This window comes from Wyeomyia smithii, chromosome 1 (genome assembly GCF_029784165.1).
Source record: "Wyeomyia smithii strain HCP4-BCI-WySm-NY-G18 chromosome 1, ASM2978416v1, whole genome shotgun sequence".
NCBI classification, from domain to species: Eukaryota; Metazoa; Arthropoda; class Insecta; order Diptera; family Culicidae; genus Wyeomyia; species Wyeomyia smithii.
This window is the reverse complement of record NC_073694.1, coordinates 159,948,636-159,971,793: the sequence shown is the minus strand read 5'-3', so window position 1 is coordinate 159,971,793 and position 23,158 is coordinate 159,948,636. Positions and strand designations below refer to the sequence as shown.

Here is a 23,158-nt window from a genome sequence, read left to right as displayed (position 1 = left end):
TTGCCAAGTTCGTCGAATTCTTATCTTAACTGACGCGACGGAGGAGACGCAAGCTAAATGACGACAAAAAGTATATCCCAAGCAATCTTCTCAACTTTGAAATTCAATTACCTTGTTTGTGCACATTTATGAGCATGTTAAAAAAAATATTTGACTCCGCAAAAACACGTATTTGAAACCGTCAATGTTCAACTTGCAATCCAACAGCTAGGTTCATTGGAAAACTACAACAAAATTTTTATATTCTTTAAAATATTTCAGTAATACGAGCGACTTAATTTAGTTTTTCATTATTCATCAGTGTACTGTAAGTGCCGAGTTTCCTATACCAGAGCTATTTTTCCGTATTACCGTTTAGAACGGAGCTGCGACGTGGAACTTAGCACTGGTCTTTAACAGCCAGATGAAAATCATGGTCTATCCACAGACTAACAGACATAACACTTCGAACAAATTTTCAATAAAATCATCGTTCTGACGATTCCAGTACTTTACTTTAGTAACACTAGTATTCCGACATCAGCGCTAGCGTTACGGCATGTGTCAAATGGGGCACCACAAAATATGTATGAGGTTGCATGACAGCGCCCCAAGCGACGTTGTCGCGCGAAGACTGTTTGTGACGATAGAGCTAGGTTCCATTGTTACGTCTGTTAGTCTGTGGTCTATCTATCCCTAAACTTTCATTCAGAACATCTTATCTATTCCGAACAGACTCGGTTACAAACGCAAAAACATAAAAATACGACCAAGTTATTGTGAACGATCAAGTGTGCGCTGTTGTCATTTGTGGTGTACACCCTAGTGCGGTGCTACCAAAATAAAGAGTTTACTCCACTCAATGCTTGAACGACTAGTTAAAAACCACCTTTTATGAAATGCTCAGAAGACGGAGCAGTACTGACATCCTTGTTTTTCCCGAAGCTTTCCTCAAAAGCGTTTTTCTAGTGTATGAAGACAAGAGGTGGCGTCACGGTACTGTCAAGCCCCAAAGAATCACCTATGTACGCCAAACTATAGCAAAAATTGAACCGGACAGTCACGTAGCAGTTCACCGTAATCCCTCATGGCCAATAGCAAATTATTGCTTACGTGATTTGGGTGCGACAGATTTTCAGTATCTCATGAATGAGATTTTGGATTACCTTGTGTCTGTAGAGTACATGTCACTTCACCCAAACCAGTTCCGAATAGGAAGTTTATGTTCACAGCAGCAAATTCCAGTCTGTTCAACTCGTTCAACTTCCCTGGTTTGGCTGGCCGTCATAATAAATGGCATTAATCATACGAAAGAATCATTGTCCTTTCCTTTCAGAATACTTGAAAACGTTAACCTTTTTATTGTCTAGATCTATCAGAGCTGGGCACACTTCCGCTCAATCGCTTTGCCTATTTTTGAGCAATTAATAAAACCTTTAGCTTCTCTAAAAACTTGACCTTCGAAAAACTCAAGAGAACTATTAATTGCTGATGATATACCTATCAAGCTTTTCACGTGCTTTAATAGGCTGTGCTTAGAGGCTAAACAACTTTATTTCCATGAAAAATAGTTCGGTAATATTGAACGATACTGGTTGATATATTGTCCATGCAGAGAAAAATCGGAAGCAACGAGTCGCTCGCTTGACAAGGATTTTTCAATGAATTTCGTAGTATTCCAACGTGACGTAGTCTTTGATTCAATATAAAATTAACCAACATATGCGACACAAATATTTCCTTACATCAAACTGATTGCTTTTTAATCCTAAATTATGTCAATGCAATCAAAAACATTGAAATTTCTTTTACTGTGCGTGAAATCTATCATGAACACAAAATATTTATGACACAGGATTTGTAAGAAACACCTCTTCCATAACAAAGGCAACACAGAATGCGTGACGTACTATGGTTGTTAAATAATAATATCGTCAGGAGTTCACGTTACTGGTCACACCAGCGAATGCAGAATAGTGCTGTGTCGACAATATTTTGATATTTATCGTTTATCTGTTACATTCAGGGTTGATATTTGTTGACATTCTTGAGTGAAAGTGAAAAAAAGCATCCATAAACGTTATTTTTTTTTTCAATCCTTTCAGAGTTCTCCTTTCCCGCTTTTTGCATGAAAGTGAACTGTCAAAACACCTCATTATATTTCATGCGATGAAAGCAAGACAACAAAATCAGTTTATCAGTTAACGAAGATTGTCAAGGCATCGGTCAGTGTCAGTGAAAAAGTGTTTCGGTGAGGTTTATTTTGGTTGAGTGGACTGTTTGTTTTTCTTTTTCGCTTTGAAGTGAAGATCATTTGGTTGGATTTGTCGTCAAATTTTATTCCGTAACCGTGAACAATGCGCGCGATCTATTTCATCTGAGTATAACAGCATGTTACTAGGACGAAAATCTAGTGTATCTGAAAGAGTGCTGCGATCATTGGAAGTGAAAATTGAAAATGATTGGCTGAAATTTTCGAAGAATTTTGCTGGTGAAAATGACTTTTATCAGCATTTGACATCACACCGACGATAATGTGACATCAGGAGAGGAGAGTGGGGTGGCCTTAATGGAACAGCAAGGTACGGAGATGGTTTGAATCTCAGGTTTAAGGTGAAACGCTGTTGAATCCAAAAATGGCCGACTTCGAGCCACCACTTCGAATCAAAAAATGGCCACTTCGGATTTTCGAAGGCACAAGACTCGGAAATAGTTATTGCGTTCCCTGTGAAAGTTCTATTTTATGTTTGCTGTGGTAATGCAAACAAAAAATAGCGTTTTCACAGGAAAGGCTAGTTGTACGGGTGATTCCCAGTTGTTGTCTTCCGATCCATCTCATGGTCGCAATCGGATTTTCTATGACGGCGCGCAAAATTCTCTAGACTTTCTTCTTGTTTCGATGACAACTCAATAACCACAGAACCGATCGTTATGAAATGTTGCAAATGTGAATAATACACTCTGGAATTTGGACAAACTAGTTATACCCAGCTTTTCATCAATTTTTGCCCACAGACAAAACAGTTACACACAGATAAAACTGGTACATTTTTTCTAGTACCCCTCAATATTAAAGATGGAAATATTTCGCAATATATCAATACAATATATCCATAGAGCCCCCTGGGGTATACCATTCAATGAAATTTCAAACGAATTTCTTCGTCTTTCAGTCATTGCGTCACTTGAGGGTTTAAGAGATCTCAACTTTTTTAGTATAATCACGCAAATACCGTCGTGAAACGCGTCGTATACTTTTTGCTGTTATGCTGAAATAAAATAGCAGTGTCGATTAGTATCGGAGGGTTGAAAATACGCTCTCACAGATTTTCAATTGTGGGCCCCGGTTGGGAACCACTAGTCTAAGGCGTATAATCTGAATGAATTAGAATCAGAATCGTCGAGACTACATAGACTGCGTCTCAAACATTTAATTATACAGCGAAATGTGACGTGCAATCTTTAATCGGTGTTTCTTTTTCCTAAGCAGACATGCAAATGTGCAATACTTCTTGCAATATTCGGATTGTAATTGTATTTGATACCGTACATTTTATGCAAATAGCAGAACGTTCGAGCAGTAATGGAAATCTAGCTGGGACTGATTTACGATTGTTAATGTCCAAGAACAGCTGTACTAATAAAATCTACATTCAATTGCTAAGCCTTGAATAACCTACGGTAAGATTATTACGAGAATATTGCGAACAAATTACAAACCAGTTTTTTTCCGGTTCCGGTGATATAGTTCAAGTTAAGACAAACGGACGGTTTCCTACAAATTAACACTCTCTACACTCCTAAGCACTGCGAGCTACGGTTTCTAAACAATAACTTCTGAATAATAGCACAAAGTCTATCACGAATTAACTGAATAAGGTGAGTTTTTTGATGATTGATGTTAACATACTTCTAGAGAAACATTTCAAAAGGTCCAATCTGCTTTGATCGATTTTCCCGATCACCTTTTCCTTTTGTCAATGGTTCTACTTCATTAACCTTCCTGAGCGTGGCTTTCGTTTGGAAGACCAAATGGTCTCTCCCCTTTCAATTGTGCAAAGAACAAGTCATGAAACGTGTTCAATGAGCCGTGCCCGTTAAAAAAAAAACGGTCACGGTTTCTCTAGACTTTTGGTTGCACAGTTGTGATCAACATATTTTTGAGTGGATAAACCCTCAAAAAAAGATACTCATTGTTTCTCCAGTCAGCTGAATATATCCGACGTTATCGACCTAAAAGGTAGATCATTTAGTAATGGAAAGGTTGGAAAAGTGCATTTTGTGTAAAAACTTCCTATAGGTCAAACATAGGTATAATAATGTATTTCCAGGAAACAGTACACAGAAAAATATTCATCTCATCGCCGCATAGTATGCCGATCTGCATTAAACTTTTTAGTTGAGAGGTTGGGAATCGCCTTCAATAACGGGAACACCATTCCACTCCGGCGCTTCTTAAGAGCACAGACTAATGTCGTTTTCGTTTTCGCGGTGTAGCTACACTTTTTCCGTGCTATACTTTGCAGCTTTAAATAAAACATTTTCAGTGTCATTGCATTGGTATGCGTAATAATGGGATAGCTGTCAATTCGTTTTGTTTTGGTCATTATCGCATTCATCATTTTGTCTCGTTTCCATTCATATGTCCATCTCGCAAATGTGCTGAGAAAAAATTTACCTGACACTTTACCACGAGGAACGAAAACCAAAACAAACCAGTTCGGACACATACGTGTGAATGTGTTGGTAACTTACTACAGTACACTCTGCTTTATTCGGGTGTCGTCAGGGACAAAAAAAGTGTAGGGAGAGACAGAAAAAGGGTAGTCCGAAAAGTCAAATAAAACATTTTCGGTGTCAAAAGTGTCGTTTGAGTGTAGCTACACTGCGAAAACGAAAACGACATAACAAAAAATTTTTCGAAAAAATCATCGTTCGGATGATAACAGTACTTTACGTAGCATTATTTGCTATCTTTCTATTTTGCTCTCTTTACAGAGGAACAATGATGTCTACTGTATAACCATATTCGGGGACATTCAAATATACGAGATGTTTATATCCTCTCATTTAGGTGAAACCAAGCTTAGGAGAATGACTGGAGAGCGACACTATACTGACGACTTTTCTCTCTTTTCACTCTAACAGCCTCATGCATGAGCTGTTCATGAGAGCTCACATACAGCTACAACTTACACAAGGCAAAGAAACTGTCTTGTGTTGCGTACGACAGCTAATTCTTGCGCATGTTTTTTGTTCATTCGAATATGACAGCCTAGTTTGCTCAGTGTGACAGTCTGCTGATCGGCTGCGGCTGTCATCGACTCGCATCTTTTCGTTTCTCCTTTTTCACAGGCCGGTGGCATATTGAACACAAAGCAAACCGTTTCCATTGTTGATATTATTCCCCACGTAAGAAAAAACATGCTTCGCACCATCTCTCTTTCATTCTTTCATCGGCCTTACTATCGTGTATCATAATTACCTGACATCCCGCTCAGATTCATGCTGAAGGATGTCGAAAGATTATAGGCTGTCATTTACGACAGCTTGAATAACCAACAGACATAAGGAGATGAAAACTTACAGCCCGTATGGAGTTGCATGTGTGCTGTCGTCAGATGCTGTCGGACTGTTTACCGAACGTGTGGGGAACAGAGAGAGAGCTGTGCAATACAATGAGAGCCGGATCAGTTAAAAATTTGCTGTCATTGTCTTGCAGTCATTTTCATAACACTGGGTGAAACCTCATTGAATCCATAAATGGCCGACTTCGAGTCACCACCTCGAATTTTCAAAAGCACAAGACTCGGAAATATTCATTGCGTTGTAAAGAATAAACTTTTGATTTACAAACAAATTTTTAGACCAGCAATGCTTTATGCTGTACCGATCTGGTCAAGTTGCTGTTCAACAAAGAAGAAATCGCTTCAAAGGATTCAGAATAAAATTCTTAAAATGATTTTGAAGCGTCCTCCTTGGTTTGGTACACTCGAATTACATACACTTCTGGTGTTGAAGCATCAGAAGCTATTTAAAATGAAATTATTAACAATTTTCCACAAAAACCGTTGCAATCTTCGATTGTTACGATAAGCTAACTTTATAGCCACTAAGTTAGCAATTAAGTTAGATGTAAGTTAACTTCCCCTTTTTGACAAGAAGGTCTAAATCCCTACGAATGATAAGCCCTAATTGCGAAAGCAAACGAATCCTAACAATTAAAATTAAAAACCTCTAACAGTGTTGAGAAGTCACCATTTGTGATTGGACACACATACTCATTATTTACTAACATATATTATAAATATATTCGAGGACATGACGTGTTCACTCATATGTACAAGCACTTTTTGCATTTCCTTTTAATCAAATACCCCGAAATTGCAAGGGTAAACACTGAAATTGTGAATATCTCAAAGCGGTTAGATTTAACGCAAAACGGACAAAATTTGACCTTCAGGCCATTTGCGCCACCTCTTGACCTTAATGAAATTCAACCAATTTTTTTTAATGTTGCTCATTGAACGCCAAGTTGGTCTTTTTCCTGGGAAAACATTTCCGCAAACATTTTTGAAAATAAGCCCCACCCTACAGCTACAACTGTTTTCTTTTCATTGTCAGATAGTGGGATCTAGAAATAGGTTCTTCACATACATAATTTTGCAAAAATCTGGGCCATTTGAAAGTGTTTTCTGTAGTACGTTGTGATGTTATTTGACGCCAAATTATGGAAGTGACAAGCAAAATTCGAAAAATACATGGGTCGAGCGCACTCCAACCACACAAACTTTGCAACAGCGAAATAACTAAAGCGGGGCTATTACACGAAGCAAATATTTGCATAAAATGACAGTTATTATTTGTTTGTCCGTGTGATACCAAAATATTATTTGCGAAAAATAATTTGCTGTTGTATTTGCTAAATAAAATATTGGCAAAAGTTTGCTTCGTCTAATGTCTTTCTTTGCTAGTAAATTCACGACTGAGCGAATATTTGGTTGAATTTTTTCTTTGGTCATACAGAAATTGGGTATGAGCAAACTACAGCAAATGAGTATCAATGTGTCAAATCAAATTTTTCACGTAGCAGACTAGCCAGTGCGATATTTTATGATATGCTTGAAAAATTATTCACTAAATACGATAAATTTTGTTCACTCAAAACGATAAATAGTGTTGATATGTAAAAAAAAACTAATTAATAATTTTTGAGACTGTAATTTACGGGATTGTCTATGGTTTGTGTCCGTGATAGCAACGTGAAAACTTTCGTGTGTTTATTTTGTAATTTTGAATTCACTGCTGCTGTTGATTTGACTGCATTGAATCCGGAAACCATTCCACCAATGACAAAATTTTGTTTGATATCGGTTCAACTTGAAGATTAATGGTAGTTTTATTGTCGTTTTTGTATTTTAAATACAAATTATTAATAATACACATATTAAAAAAAATACAAGTCATGTTTTTCCTTGCGACCTACTTCGAGTGGGTAATAGCTATTCATCGTATTGATAACTCTACGCCAATCACCATCAATGACACTTCTTTGCTCGTCGTAACGATCGACCATCGTAGGATTAAAATAAATTCTGCTTCGCATCATAAGGTACTTAGTTGTGGAGAGCGCAGCAGGCAATATTGTGATTTTCATAAAGTATTGGAATGATTTCTAACCTTTATAATTATAATAAACACTTCCCTAATGTGCTGGGGCTTTCATCACGATGTGATTTCCGTCTATAGGCCGATGCAATGAGAAAAATTCCATCTATTGTTGTAATTTTCAGCTAATTTTCTTCAGTTTATGGAAACTATGACATAAATAACATCGTTAATTGTTGAGCTAAAAGATGTTTGAGAGAATTTTACCTTAAAAAATCAGGCTTCAAAGCTTTGTCTATTGCATCACAAACTTCGGGAATTATTGTTGATTGTGGGATACGAAAGAGATATTGTAACGACATGAAACTATCACCTGTTGCATCAAAGCGCAATGTGAGAGCTAGCGTTTCACCGGCAGAAATAGATTAATGGATATACGCACCCACACACTGCGCATCCGACGACGTTTCCGATTCTCACCATTTTTAAAGCAAACCAACAGCGAATCTTCTTCTTCGAAACCAGCCATTCTCACTTAAAACAAAATATATTGTGTCGAACACTACCGATATTGAACCAAAACCACTAAAACACAGAAACAATGTTTTAGATTGACATTTGAATTATTGTGCTGCGAATGAAAACTAGATTTGCTTCATATTTTTCGCATCGTCTAATAGCATAGCAAACAAATTTACCATAAAATGAACAAAGAGACTTTGCTAGCATTCAAGCAAACAGGTTTTGAGGTAAATATTTGCTGTAGTGTAATACCATAACGAATATATTTTCTCGTAGAAAAAATTTGCGCAAATAAATCCGGTATCAAAAATAACAAATATTTGCTTCGTGTAATAGCCGCTTAACGCTATAACATCTCATTTGTAGTATTATTCTTCCTTTTGGTAGTTGATTAGTAGAGTGTATATTATTTTGACTATATCTCCTTAAGAGGGCGAAATTCCGTTTCTTCCGTTCTTCGCATTCCGATAGCAACACTTCCGAACTGTCAAGCTATAAGCGATGATTTTCCGCGCCAAAAATTTCTTGAAAGGAACAAAAATTGACAAGGTAGTGTCACTTTTGTGCGAATAACTGGTCGCGTTTAAAACAAACAGTTTTCGAGAGTTCGACTAAACTTGCCGAACGAAAGCCTTTTGATTTTACATCGTCAGAAGTGAGATACGAGATGGCCAACCGTTAAAAACGGCCGAAGTGACTGCAGGAGCAGAATATCGAGCTCTGGAAAATTGTCTTCTCTACACAAATAACTCACATACTGATAGTGGTTCTGCCGGAACTGCCTCTCCAGAAATTTATGCAATCGACATTATAGTGGAATTTCCTATTGATACAAGGCTAGGAGAAGTCCATTTACATGAGCGGCTCAAAGTAATCAATGAGAATTGCGTAGAAACTTCACCAATTCCTATGGGGAAACATTCTTATGAAATGAGGTTAAGGCTGACTTACGATGCGCCAATAAGTTTTGGTTCGAGACGATTATCATATTTCGATAGAATTGAAGTGAATAACATAATTGAAGAGCTACTGTCCGCGGGCAATCTTCGCCCGAGCGATTCCCCGTATTCATTTCCGTGTGTTCATTCTCGGGCTTTGAACAGAATAACAGTGTGCAATATTTACTTTACGAACTAATTTTATTTTTTGTCATAATTGGCTTACATTTTAAGTTTAGTAAAGCCCGTCTGGACGAGGGAAATTTTTTCTAAGTCTAGTCACACCTTCTATTCCCGTTCATCTTCGCATCCCCGCGAAACTACATACATTGCCCGCTTTTCTAAACTTGAAGTGTGCAATAGTTATCCCACAGACTAACAGACATGATACTTCGAACAAATTTTCAATAAAATCATCGTACGGATGATTCCAGTACTTTACGTTAGTAACACTAGCACCATCTGCTGTCGTGTTCGCGCTGCGTCATGAATTTCGACATCAGCGCCAGCGTTACTGCATGTGTCAAACGGGGAACCACAAAATATGTATGGGTACTTCATTGACAGCGCCCCAGGCGGCGTTATCGCGTGATGACTGTTATTCGATTGGAAATTTGAAATGATCGTTTTTTGTGGCGATGGAGCTGAGTTCCAGTGTTACGTCTGTTAGTCTGTGGTTATCCTATTCCGCTTATTAAGCGCTGTTTGGAGTAAGTTGAGAGAAAGAATTATTTCTTTGTTTTGAACTTGAGGAGTGGGTTCCGTCATGCAAACAGGACTCCGGATTTCGTTCCGTATACTGTGACTGGACAGTACGAATATGTAAAAGTGCCTTTTCGGTTGCGGGTTAAGATGAGGATTTCCGACTGTAAAGTGTACGCCGTCTCATGAAGCCAGGTACCGAGGCTAAACGGGGCACTCTAAAACATGGATTTTTTTTTCGTAAAACATTGCGATGCGATGAACTTTTATCGTACCTCAGCAAGGCACGGCCGGATTTGGGTGCTAGGGGGCCCTCTTTCTTTACAACCAAGGATAGAAAAAATCGTATCGCATCACAATCATTCGGGTATCTTTTTTGAACGTGCTATTCATGAGCTTTCAATCCCAGCAAAACATCGCTATTAAAAATTACACATTCTCACGCATGCAAGAAACAACGTAGATCAAAGAAATATATGGTGGCTTTCTTTGATGATTTTGCTTCAGTATTGACTGCTTCATAGTAGGCGAGCAACATATAGCGAGTGCTCCAAGAAAGATCCGTAAACGATTGCACTCCAGCGATCGCAACGATTCTTTCAAATGTTGGTTACTTGTAGGCGGATTTTGGCTACTCCAGGTCGTGCTTACACCGTGATACTATTCAGTGATTCTTGGTGATATCAAATATCAAATCAAATAATATATGGAATTTGACCTTCTGTTTGTTATACGCAGACTTCGCAGCCAACTGTTTAGTGTACAGGACAATTGCGGGGCTAGCGCTACGCTCCTACTGACACTAACAGTCTCTCCCGAGCCGAGACTCGAGCCTACGACGACTGGCTTGTTAGGCCAGCATCGTACCTCGAGATCATCTGAGAGATGATGCTAATGCACCATGCTACAATTTCCGTAAGCATTGATGACACCTACTTGCTCCGGTAAGCAAACAGTTGAACGTAATTTAACGTTCATTAGGATTCATAGTTTTGTATCACTGACGATAATCTTTCAAAGGTTCTCGTGATACAAGTGAACTTGGATACAAACAATATTACTGTGTTTGAATAATTCAGTCTTCTTCTTTTGTATTTGGAACGCTTAGAAGCGAAAAACAAGTAGCAGTGTTTTTATGGAAAACTTGAGTGAAAATAATTGAACGATACCTGATGAATCAAAGAACACATTCGCATGAAATATTGCTAGTGAATAAAACTTTCCATGCTTACTTACAACATAGGCGTAATAATATTAAAAAATGCAAAATCACGCTTCGCGAAAAAGTTTACCATGTCTTCCCGAAATGTCGGCGAACTGAAAGGTGACGAGCAAAGAAAGAGGTCTTCATTTCGTGTTCTAATCTGGGAGGGCATGCGGATAGGTGGTAATAACCAGTACATAAGGGGCCCCTTGAGCATTCGCCCCCATTACCGCCCTTCCCCCCATCCCTAACCCTCGAATATGGGCCTGGTCATGGGTGAAACAAAATAATCAAAGCTTGATCACGAAAGCTTCCAGACAACGAAAAGGCAACTGTGTCACACTGTTTGCAATGTTTACTTTTGATAAAGTGACTGCACAAACAAACAGACGTACCACTCCGTACAAGATTCTAAGAAAATTGTGTTTCCTACTAACTTGTGCGACACCCACTGGACATATTTCGCAAAAGATAAATCTTCAGCATTTCTGCTGTTTTGGCAGCACAGCGTGCAACAACTGTCAACAGAATTCAAAGGGTAAAAGCACATCAGCGCCACCACTACCCTTCCTCATAGTTTATCCCATACCTTTTCAAAGGCAAGTTACGAATGAATGAAACTTTGCACACGTATTTGGCTCAGCAAACTGAGCATTTTCCACAGATGGAGCGATTTTTTACACCCATGAGTTACATTCTCAAAGGGCGTATGCCTTTTGGCATAGGTTTTATTCGAAGCATTGTAGCCCAGAAACCGTTGGTTGTATAGAAAAACTGTCTGAGAATGAGTTGTAGGGAATTAAAAATGCACCATAAAAAATATACACTGTACAAAAAAAATATTTTTGACCAAAAAAAATTAAAAATTAACATTAAATTTCAATTTAAAAAAAAGAGTTGAATTTTTTTTTTCATTTTTTTTAAAGAAACTTGACGTTAATACGCAACTTTAAAAAAAAAATCCAGGATGGAGAAATGAAAAATAATTTTTTTATGACAGATTAATTTTTTTATAAAAATTCTAATTCAAACATTTTTCAAAATATTTGTATTTTGATGATTTTAATAGATGCAGAGAGTCATTTTAAATTAAAAAGCTCTTGGTAGTAAACATTCTAAAGGCATTGGTTTTCGAGTTATTTTAAATTTAAGCTCGATTAATTAATTATATTTCGGAAAATACACGTTTTTCTTAATTTGTCCATGGTTCTCCAGCAAAAACCTTACGTTTATTGGAATGCTTGATCAAAAATATACAATTCATTCTTTGACAACAAAACGATTGGATAAATAACTCAAGCGCTAAAACTTAGCCTACCTACACGTTCCCCCTTGCCGAATGTTTTATATAAAAATATGTTTGTCGTGCAACACTACCTACTTGATTACTAATAATAACTGTTTGTAAAGTACGCAACAGATAACTACTGGGTTACTTATAATATCTGTTTTCGTATATAAATACGATTGCACTACTCCAGATGTGTTAGTAACAGTTTTCATTTTGTGAAGATGAATAAAGTGAAAATGGAATACACCAAGCTCAAATGCTGTAAACCCTTTCCTGGTCATCGGTGCTCATCAAGCTTACGCAAATTAAACGAAAACGTTATTGCAAAATTAAAAACATTGAACAGTCAAGCTCATTTTAATACGTCTTTATCAATTTGTGATTCGTTTAGTTATTTGAATGATAGTCAAGCCACCATTCATCCCTTCGTTGTTTACTATTCAGAATCTGGAACACTTAAGAATACCAGCTTCATCATAATATCGGAAGTACTCCATCATGATACTGTTGCGGTTCAGGTGTTCATTGCCAAATAATGAGTTTTTTGAAAACAACAATAGAGTTGAATAAAGCGATATTAATGTCTGATGGAGCTGCCTCACAATATAAAAATAGAAAAAACTTTGCAAGTCTTTGCAAGTTCGAAACAAAATATAACGTCGATGCAGAGTGGCATTTTTTTGCGACTTCTCATGGTAAAGGCCCATGCGATGCAATTGGTGGCATATTAAAACGAATGGCAGGAAATGCAAGTTTAGCTAAAGAACATGAACATCCCATTACAAGCGCAAAAGAATTGTATGATTGGTCTAATCAGAAAAGTAATAAAAATACATCAAAAATGTCATTTAGTTGGATATAATATGAAGAATATGAAAAAGGAGTAACAGAATGGAGCAATATTTTCAAAAAATCTATAATAATAGCTGCCACACAAAAGTATTACTCTTTTGTTTCGATTTCAGAAAATAAGATACAAACGAAGCTGTTTTCACAAGATGACGAATCATTTACTTATGATGTATATGAAATATAAGGTGAAACTAGTTCTGTAAAGTATCTATGTCATGAAAAAATATGTTCTTAAGATAATAAAACTCGAAAATAAATATTTGATTCTTATATATATTTATATCACTTAAAACAGCGGTTCTCAACCTTTCTCTGTCCGCGTACCCCTTGGCGATATTTTTCATATCAATTGTACCCCCTGGCTTGGAATGTTCTCGCAGAGTGGGAGAGTGGTAGTGGTAGATCATGTTGTGGAGGTCTAGATCAGGTTTTAAATTCAACTTCGTTTGTTTGATTGCTACAGTCATGTTTTAGGAGCAACATTGAATAGAAAGTAAAGAATTATAATGAAAAATTACATTATCCGCCATTACTGATTTTTCTTTCGCGTACCCCCTGCAGGCTTTCGAGTACCCCCAGGGGTACGCGTACCCCAGGTTGAGAACCGCTGACTTAAAACCTTTAACTCTTTTCTTGAGAACCGTTAGCCCAATCGTTTTGTTGTCAAAGAATGAATTGTATATTTTTGATCAAGCATTCCAATGAACGTATGGTTTTTGCTGGAGAACCATGGACAAATTAAGAAAACCGTGTATTTTCCAAAATAATTATAATTTTTCGAACTTAAATTTAAAATAACTCGAAAACCAATGCCTTTATAATGTTAACTACCAAGAGCTTTTTGATTTAAAATGACTCTCTGCATCTTTGAAAATCATCAGAATACAAATATTTTGAAAAATGTTTAAATTAGTATTTTCATAAAAAAATTAATCTACCATAAAAAAACTATTTTTCATTTCTCCATCCTGGATTTTTTTTTAAGTTGCGTATTAAAGTCAAGTTTCTTAAAAAAAAAAATAAGAAAAAAATTCAACTCTTTTTTTTTTTAAATTGAAATTTAATGTTTATTTATTAATTTTTTTGGTCAAAAAACAATTTTTTTTGTACAGTGTATATTTTTTTATGGTGCATTTTTAATTCCCTACAACTCATTCTCAGGCAGTTTTTCTATACAACCAACGGTTTCTGGGCTACAATGCTCCGAATAAAACCTATGCCAAAAGGCATACGCCCTTTTAGAATGTAACTCATGGGTGTAAAAAATCTCTGCACCTGTGAAAAATGCTCAGTTTCTTAAGCCAAATACGTGTGCAAAGTTTCATTCAAATCAAAAATGGTCGATTAAATTTTCGCGTATTTCCAGGCGCTTTGAAATGATTCTGCTCTATTGTATTGCGTGTAATATTAAAATTGAAACATTACATTTTCCTCTTTTTCTTCTCAGGTAAAAAATATAAGCTGCGATTAGGTGTCTTAAACATTTGGCAGCAGATCTTCCTACGTTATTTACACAACTGAAGTTTTTAATTATCGGTGTTCAATTGCAAATAGATAGATATATATCAAACTCTACAAGTTGCTTGAAACAAATCTGAGTGATTACTATTTGTACCTAGGTGATATCGATGGTATAAAAACAGACGGGTATGCTAATTTTTATTGGCGAGTAACAGCGACGTAAAAAATCCAACATTGATTACATTTATTATTCCTTATAGACTGCACTAGCAAAAGAGTGTACTCGCAAACGTAAACAAACTGGGCGAAGATTTGCTTCCCACCGCAAAGAAATGGTAGTCCCTTTCACTAGATCTAAGCGCGTCTATAAAAGTGACTCAATGGCAAATCAATCATTCAGATGCCGAAACAAATGACTTGATTAGATTACTTACGAAAGTTGGCGGTACGGGTTAGTCTATAGGCATACTTAAAATTACCATTTAAACCAGCTACGAATCCTCCGTACTAATTTATTACTTGATTATTTTTTCATCTAGCGTTTACTGGAAATCACAGCTGTTCAAGTCTTTGAATATAAATCAATAGTTAGGTACTTCTAAACTAATCAGGAGCTAATTAAGTAATCTCAAATATAACTATTTCCACAGATTACCGTGAGATATAACTTGAGAAACTGTCCTAAGAAGATGATCATAGAACAAACTAATTGATTTAGATTGCAGTAGAAATAAGGCCCGATTCTCCAACCTGTAACAGCGTGCTGACAGTGAAAAAGTCTATGCACACTTTGGATGTGAATTTTATGGGAAATTACATATCATTAGCAATTGGAAAATTGCCCACTCTGGCAATTATTCTGTTAACTATATGAGACAAACGAACAAATGCGCAGCTTCTGAGCTAGCGTTTTGTTTGTGGGGCACGTAAATGCAGGTAGGAAACGTCCATGGCAGACGTTACGAGATGCGAACAGCACGTTTTCTGGTTCTGTAGGTGCCACGGTTTTTTAAAATAATAATTTAGTAATGTGGCAAAGTTAAGCGATTAACCAAAGAAAATGAGAAAAAATAGCATTTGATTCAATAAAAAATTTCTATTATTCGAAACTCACGAAAAAAATTTGAAAACGGTGGAGTGTTAACTTTCAGAGGTGTAGGAACTGACAACTTTGAAAGAAGCAAATAAAATCGTAAGTCTGGCATCCCTTGTTCGTTGATGTCAGAAATTCAGGAACAGTTTTTTTTGTTCACTCAAGTTCCGAATCAGAATGTAGCACCAAGGCTTTGCTTTTTGCAGATTTTTATTGATTCGCAGATATTTGTAGATTTTCAAAAGTTTCTGCAGATTTTTGTCAGAGTCTCCTTATATTTGCGCAGATTGTCTCAAAATGAGTGCAGATATTTTGCCTGCGCGAGCGAAATTTTTGCGAATCACGGATAGATTTTTTTTTCAGATTTCAAGCAGATTTTTCCGGTTTTCGAGCAGTTGCAGACTTTTTTCAAAAATATCTGGCATCTCTGCAAGCAACACTTTTCCTTTCTGCGGCATCTGAAAGCGTAAATCGCAAAATGTAACTATGTAACATGTGATGACGGCAGTGACTTTCAACCTTCACCTTTCTTTTTTAACCTTCACCTACCATACTTAAATTGCAAAACGATAAATAGAGAATAAAAAAATAGTTTCCATCAAATCTCCTGCAAGTTGTTTCGTAACTTTTACCTGATTTCAAATTCAGTATTCTGATTGCGCAGGTTTGGTGTCGAAATAATATCTGATCGAATAAAATATTTCCAGCGCAACTTTTGCTGTATAACGCTGTCTCGTGCGCATGTCAATAGTAACTAATTATTACTTCCCGTGCGTGAGCGGTGCAACGGGTGCAACCTGATTACGTTCCAATGTATTTATTTTAATTGTTAATGTACGCTTCCTGCCGAGTTACCATTAGGGATGGTATTTAAATGTCATTGCTAATTGGTTAACAGAACCATTGTGAAGTTATGGAAAGGTTTAGAATTTTAAAAAACAGACTAAGTTTATATTTAAGAGGACAACTTCATGAATGTTAATTGATTGTATTTTTGTCGTTAATTCATTGTATTTTAATATTATGTGTGGATAACGGGCCTAAAGTCTATATATATTCCAGAAAAAATAGAAAAATGTCCAATAAAAAATTCCGGTAAAAACTGTTATGGCTCATACATTACCACTCAAATTTATTCTTTAAAGATTTTTTAACTGATAAAAATTAATGGAAAGTTTCAAAATATTATTTCTCCCCTACATTGTATATGCCAACATTGTGCGGGTTTACTTTTAAATCGTCATCTTCCTGGTGAACCAATATCAAATGTTTCATTTTTTTTATTACATGTGAAACATGGGTAGCGTATGCATCTTAAGTTGCTACTACACGGACGCTAAAGGTGCTGCCATGCCACACGGTGAACGATAATTATGGCATAGTTCCCTATGACAGACGTGATAGATTTCTATGTCATAGTTTTTCATGAAATTTGGGAAACAAGTTTTAAAAAGAATGACCTATAGTGTTGAATAAGCGAGAGCTCTAAAAAGTAGACTGTTAAAAAGCTATAGCATTAAGACTACGAACAGGACAGAATAGTTCATAGTCTCTCCCACAAACTGGAAAAAAATGAAATGTTTTCCCATAAGCCAACGTAATAGCAACAAACCCGGCAAGCAAATACTCTACCCCACTTTGACACACTTCTGCATTCACTAGGGGCACCAAAATTCACAGGAATGGTTAAAAAGCTATAATATTTTGAGAGCAACTATTCTGAGGCTTAGGGCAACATTTGTTTCGCTTTGCTCGACCATTGTTATCCAACGCAAAATAAAGTGGTGATTATCACAATGGAACTTTTATAAATAATATTCTCAAGGTAAAGGTTGATCACGAAAGAATCTGGATACGATGAAACAGCAACAGTTTAGGCTAGTAATTTTTTTAGTTGTTTTTAGAGAATAACAGTACGCATGATATACAAGGAGATAATTTCTACTAACGTTGAAATAGGCTTCTTTTGATGTGTATTTGTTTCATTGAACTATGAAAAATAGAATGCATTCAACGTAGGTCGAAATTAACATTTAAATAGTCGACCGTAATTTATTCGGTTTCATATGCTAATAGTTTTGTTCTAAATAGGAATCGTTAGCAATGAATGTATGAATTAAAAGAGCTTCTGAATATTCAAACCGGACTATAAATAAGATCCTGACCATAAACCTTTTGTATGTGGTTTAGCTTAAAAAATCAACATGAATATTTATACTGTCACTCTAATAGTTACTACACCCCACGTGCTAAATACGCCGCGTCTTACATTGGACCCTCCTCTATTCTACGAGCTACAACAAATATACCCCCACAATTGATCGCTAGTAGTAGGAACCTGAAATTGTTGCCACCAGCCTAATTTATTGTTCATACCTTATTTCTCCGCCAGGTAACCTCATACTGCAAACAAGGATATTAATCGAGAAATCAACTACGATTTGTTGTCAGCGGCTTACGGAAAGACACAGCATCGAATAATCGAAATTAACAAATACCTCAGCCATGGGTACCCTGCCGCAGTTAGCCATCCTCAAGGGGCAGCAGCGTAGTTTGATTCCGGTGCTACTTCATCGAACGATTGAGGCCAATGTTGATCAGTTCTGTGGAACCGACACAGCGCTCATATATAACGGTTTGTATATAAAAAATGATTTTTATGTTTTATCGGTCTGATGCATCTGCCTAGAATTAAGGATTGGAAGGGTGAAAGTTCTAGAATTCCAAAACAACGACACATATTTTGACTGTCGAAAATCGGTCCCTACGATAGAGCAAACCATCTTATGATCGAATCTCAAATGAAAAAGTATTTGGCATTCGAACACTAACCAGGGTTGCCACATTTAAATCTGTGTTTTCCCTTGAAAAAATCTGAGCATCTGTATCTGGAACAAAAATATCTGTAAAAAAAATCTGTATTGTTTAAACATAAAGAACTTTGTATTTTTTAAGTTTTTATGGTACATAAACAAAGTTTTTATCTCAAAACAAGGGGAGTTGGAAATATGTTCAATTTGCTTATTATTTAATTAAATAAAATTTGGATTGTTTTTAAAAATTAATGTCAATTTCGGAAAATCTGCAAATCTGTATATACAGATTCTGTACCGTTACTTCGGCCAAAAATCTGTAAAATACAGATTAATCTGTACATGTGGCATCCCTGACACTAACCTGGGCTTAACCTTCTATTTTCACGATACAGGTCGGACTCGACTATCCGGAACATCAAAAAAATTTCATTCCGGGTAATCGAGTTTTCCGGATAATCGAATCACAGAAAAAATATTCAAATTTGCGATCAACGAACATAAAATAAATATTTCCTTTTTTTTTTTAATGTTACTTGTATGATGCAGTGGCGTACCCAGAAATTATTTCTGAGGCGAAAAGGGATGGAATCTTGAGAAGCAAAAAAAATAAAATTGGACATTGATTATTTTCACTTGATTCGAACACGTCCCAATCATGCCGAAAGTGACATACATGGTAACAAATATGCCAAATATGCCAATATTCCGAATAATCGAGTCCGACCTGTGTTTGGAATCGAGAAATGATATCGATTTAACCCTTACAATAAGACGCCATCCTACGTCAAGATAAGCACTCGTGTTTCCTCAACAACTAGAAGCATTATTGTTCCAGTTAAAGCCGGTTTCTTTTGCCTTAATATCAAAGGTTACACGTGAATACGATTAGATAAAATGACATCTAACAGCCCATTAGTTGACATGTGCTGACCAAACAGGTTCACTACTTTGTTGCAGTTGACATAGGACTTATTCTACGAGTCAAGAAATTGTCTAATTCGAAATATAGCTACATATGTAACCGTTGCAATGAACTTCCCAGTTTTCCATTCAAGCGCCGTAGCCGGCAAGAGTTTACTAGTTACCGGTCGCGTGCCTCGCGTATATTTCATCATAAAACAGCTGGCAGATTTGGTTTATAGGCGAGCTATTAAGAGTTATTGCGAATTAACTATGCGCAATGCAAGCTAAACAGCATCGGTCAAGTCGGTCAACAGGTTGTCCTTAAGGTGAAGTACCTCTGCTCTAGCGGATACCGACTAACGGCCGCGATAGTCCAAGCAGCAACTTCCAACCAACCACGAAAATTGTGGTTTGTGGAAACGCAATAAGTCAAAAATATTCCAGGCGTAAAACGCAGATTTTTAGTGATTCGCAGATATTTGCAGTTTTTCCACAGGTTTTGCAGATTTTTGTCAGAGTCTCCTTATATTTCTACAGATGTTCACAAAATGTATACAAATTTTTACAAACTTCTGCCTGCGCGAGCGAAATTTTTTCGAATCAAGGGGAGATTTTTTTCAGATTTCGAGCAGATTTTTTCAGTTTTCCGAGCAGTAACAGATATTTAAAAAAAAAATATCTGGAATCTCTGGCGTAATGGCGTGCAATCAGCTGGGCGAATTGAAGGTGGACATTATTGCAACACAGAAAACATGCTATCAAATATCGTACATTTTTCTTTAGTTTGCTTGGTATTGATCAGGTTTTAAAGGTTCCTTGAAAGAACACTAGACACTTTCGCTTCACGCCATTCATAAGAGCCTGCATAGTTGTATCCGGTACCTTTTTCTCATTATTCCTCCATTTCCTGAGTATGTCACTTGCATCCTTCACTTTCTTCTTGGTTTTTATAGGTTCCTGTTTCATCATAGCGCCGTACTCATTGCCGTATTCATTGTCAATTTGTCCTGGAACCTTTTTAGAGCTCTCGAGACAGTCACATGCGTAAAATTTTTCCCAACGCACTATGGGAAAGATCCGGATCTGCCATGTGTGCGTACAAATTTTTTTCTCGCCCTTTCACTTGTTCAGCATTCATATTAACGGTGAAAAATACACAACTGTCAAATTAACAACATGTAAATAATACACTCTGAAGACAGAAAGCTCGACATTTGGGTAATTTTCGTCGTGCAGGAAAAAAGTTGTAGCCAATTGAAGGTGTTGCGATTATTTGGTGACCACACTTTACTTCAAGATGTTGTATCAGATTCGTCAGAGTCAAAACCGTGTTCTTCTTTCTCTTTTGTGCAATTTGTTTCTGACAGCTCACATATTTCAGGGCTAATGACTAGCTAACCATAACCATATTTTTTCAAAATTATTGAAAATTGTCAAAAAGGTATTTTTCGCCAATGTCATCAAATTGTTGCCTTCATTATAATGCAGCATTTCATGATAATGCAACAGTAAAGTCCATTTACCTACATTTGCGACTTACGCAAAGAATTTTCTATCAGCTCAGTCACTCTGTCACTAGCTGCGGGTAACTGACACTTGCCAATGTGAAAAATATAGAACCCTTTGTGTATTGCTCTGTACTGTGAATCAAATATTCTAGTTGAAAGACACATTTCGTAGTAGAATCCAACAATAGACAGGTGTAAGTTCGTAAAATGGTCTATAATGCAATCCACGAGACATTGCGATCAGCTGATTTCAGTTTGTTTTTAACTTTTGACAGCCACTGTATGTTCGAACAGTCACAACTTGGATACAACCCGGATCGAAAAGCGTGAAAAACAAATGTTATCCAATCGGTTACTCTAGGAAAAACAACAACAATAACAAACGTACAAACCGTAAAAGCAACCATAAATGTCACTAATCACCTTATCACAGTAGGAATGAAAAATAAAACAGTCAAACAGACGTGCCTCCACAAAAAATATCCTAAAAACCTTCATCCTTGCTCGAAACGTTAAACTTTTGCACCACCATGAGAGCTTACTGGATGCTATCTAATTTTTTTAAAAACGGTTCTTGTCTTTTCTTATAACTATACCAGTGGTTTCATTTTTTTAGAAAAAATACTTAAGTACGAACTTTTGTCTCGCGGTTTCTGTGCACCTTTGCCCCACAATGAATTTTCTAACTTATTTTATTTCTGTGACAATCGCCAAAAGGTTTCTTACAAATAACCTCACAAACCACAACTACACAAGAGTTTTTTAGGTTCTGTTATTCTCGAGTATTTGTAGCTTCCGAATAGGTAATTTGTAATTCCCAAAACTATGAAAATTAGATCAAAACAGCTCAAAACACAACTTACCTAATAACTGCACACTAGAGTGCCTATAAATATAACTATAGTGGCGCCCGCCGTGTCATCAAACAACACTGGTAACACTGAACATCCTTTCTCCTATCCCCACACGACTTTAATAGGTTGTTTGCTCAATTAGAATGACACTGACAGATATTTTTCATTCCAATTTTGACAGTGTTGCCACTCTATATACATAATTTACAGGCACTCTACACTGAAAATAAATTGCACGTTAATCCCTGATGCTCATTACATATGAGTGTCAATAAACGAACCTAATCATTCTTTTATGTCGACCCATATCGATTTTTATTGGAATCCACGGTATTTTAACGTGTTTTGGCATTTGACGTGTGTAGCCATTTAAATCTGAGTGTTAAATGATTGATTTTGGTATGCATGACATGGCAAACCGAAGTGTAAGACACTTGATTTTGTGCTGTGAACTGAAACGCTAGTGTATTCCACGTAGATATGAAATGTTTCATCTATTAGCACAGAAGTAAGTGGAATACACTTGGCAGTAACGTGTTTATTTTTTACAGTGTACTGCACACTACTCCAACGAAATCTTTCGTGTTTACATGTGTGATCAGGTAACGTTAGAATGCTGTAAACTCATACAATTTTGCCAGTTTATTTTGCCTGTATTTCTTTGTTCACTCCTCCAGTTTCTGTTCTGAGTACGTTTGGGGAATACCTTTGACTAGTCCAACCGATTCTATGAAGAAACTTGGTACATACGGCTTGAGGTCAGCATCATTTGTTTCTTATATCTGATTTTTTTTTTAATCTTATATCTTATATCTTAATTTTTAATAGCATTTATATCGAAACAGATTTTAATTTGCTTGTCGCTTAGAACTTTTCCTACATCTACAAGATGTTTAACCGTCGCCTTATCGTATTTTATTAGCTCCATATATATCAGCACTTCCTTTTTGTCTTTTCCTGAGATCGACGCTACGTCATATTTCCTTTGTTTCTTTGTTGATTAGAGCTTGGTTGATTGTCCGTGCTCATTAATGCTTGATTATTCCTGGATTGCATCGTTTTAGACCCTTTCGATCCAGTTTTGTATTGTTTCTGTGTCTGTTTTTGAGTTGTCTCTGCTTCTCTCTCTGAATTTACACTTTTGCAATATACACTAATTTTACACCGCCATTTTGTCTCTCTAACACCTAGCTGAAATTATTTTTTTTTCGTAAAAACCCTTCCCATATCGGTATTCGTCCTGATGGAATTAAATCATCTCCTTCACACATTGATCTGCCCGTATGCGTATTGTAGGGAAAATAACCAAAATGGTTACCATCACCACAGACAACTGATATCCAAGCTAGAACAAAAAACTCCAGAAATCACATGTAAGATTTCGAAATTTTACATGTTTGGAATGCTAACCACATCTTTCTGCAACT

At 36.5% G+C, this 23,158-nt stretch overlaps 1 protein-coding gene across 3 annotated transcripts in view; it reads left to right on the top strand.

The window, feature by feature from the left end:
- Window positions 1–23,158, top strand: part of LOC129730703 (beta-alanyl-bioamine nonribosomal peptide synthetase ebony) — a 105,770-nt gene that overhangs the window by 46,965 nt on the left and 35,647 nt on the right. For all 3 annotated transcript variants that reach the window (XM_055690245.1, XM_055690261.1, XM_055690252.1), the window contains exon 2: window positions 18,043–18,285. In XM_055690245.1, coding sequence (XP_055546220.1) covers window positions 18,156–18,285 — 130 coding nt within the window. In that variant the 5' untranslated portion in view covers window positions 18,043–18,155. The remainder of the gene's footprint in view (window positions 1–18,042; window positions 18,286–23,158) is intronic.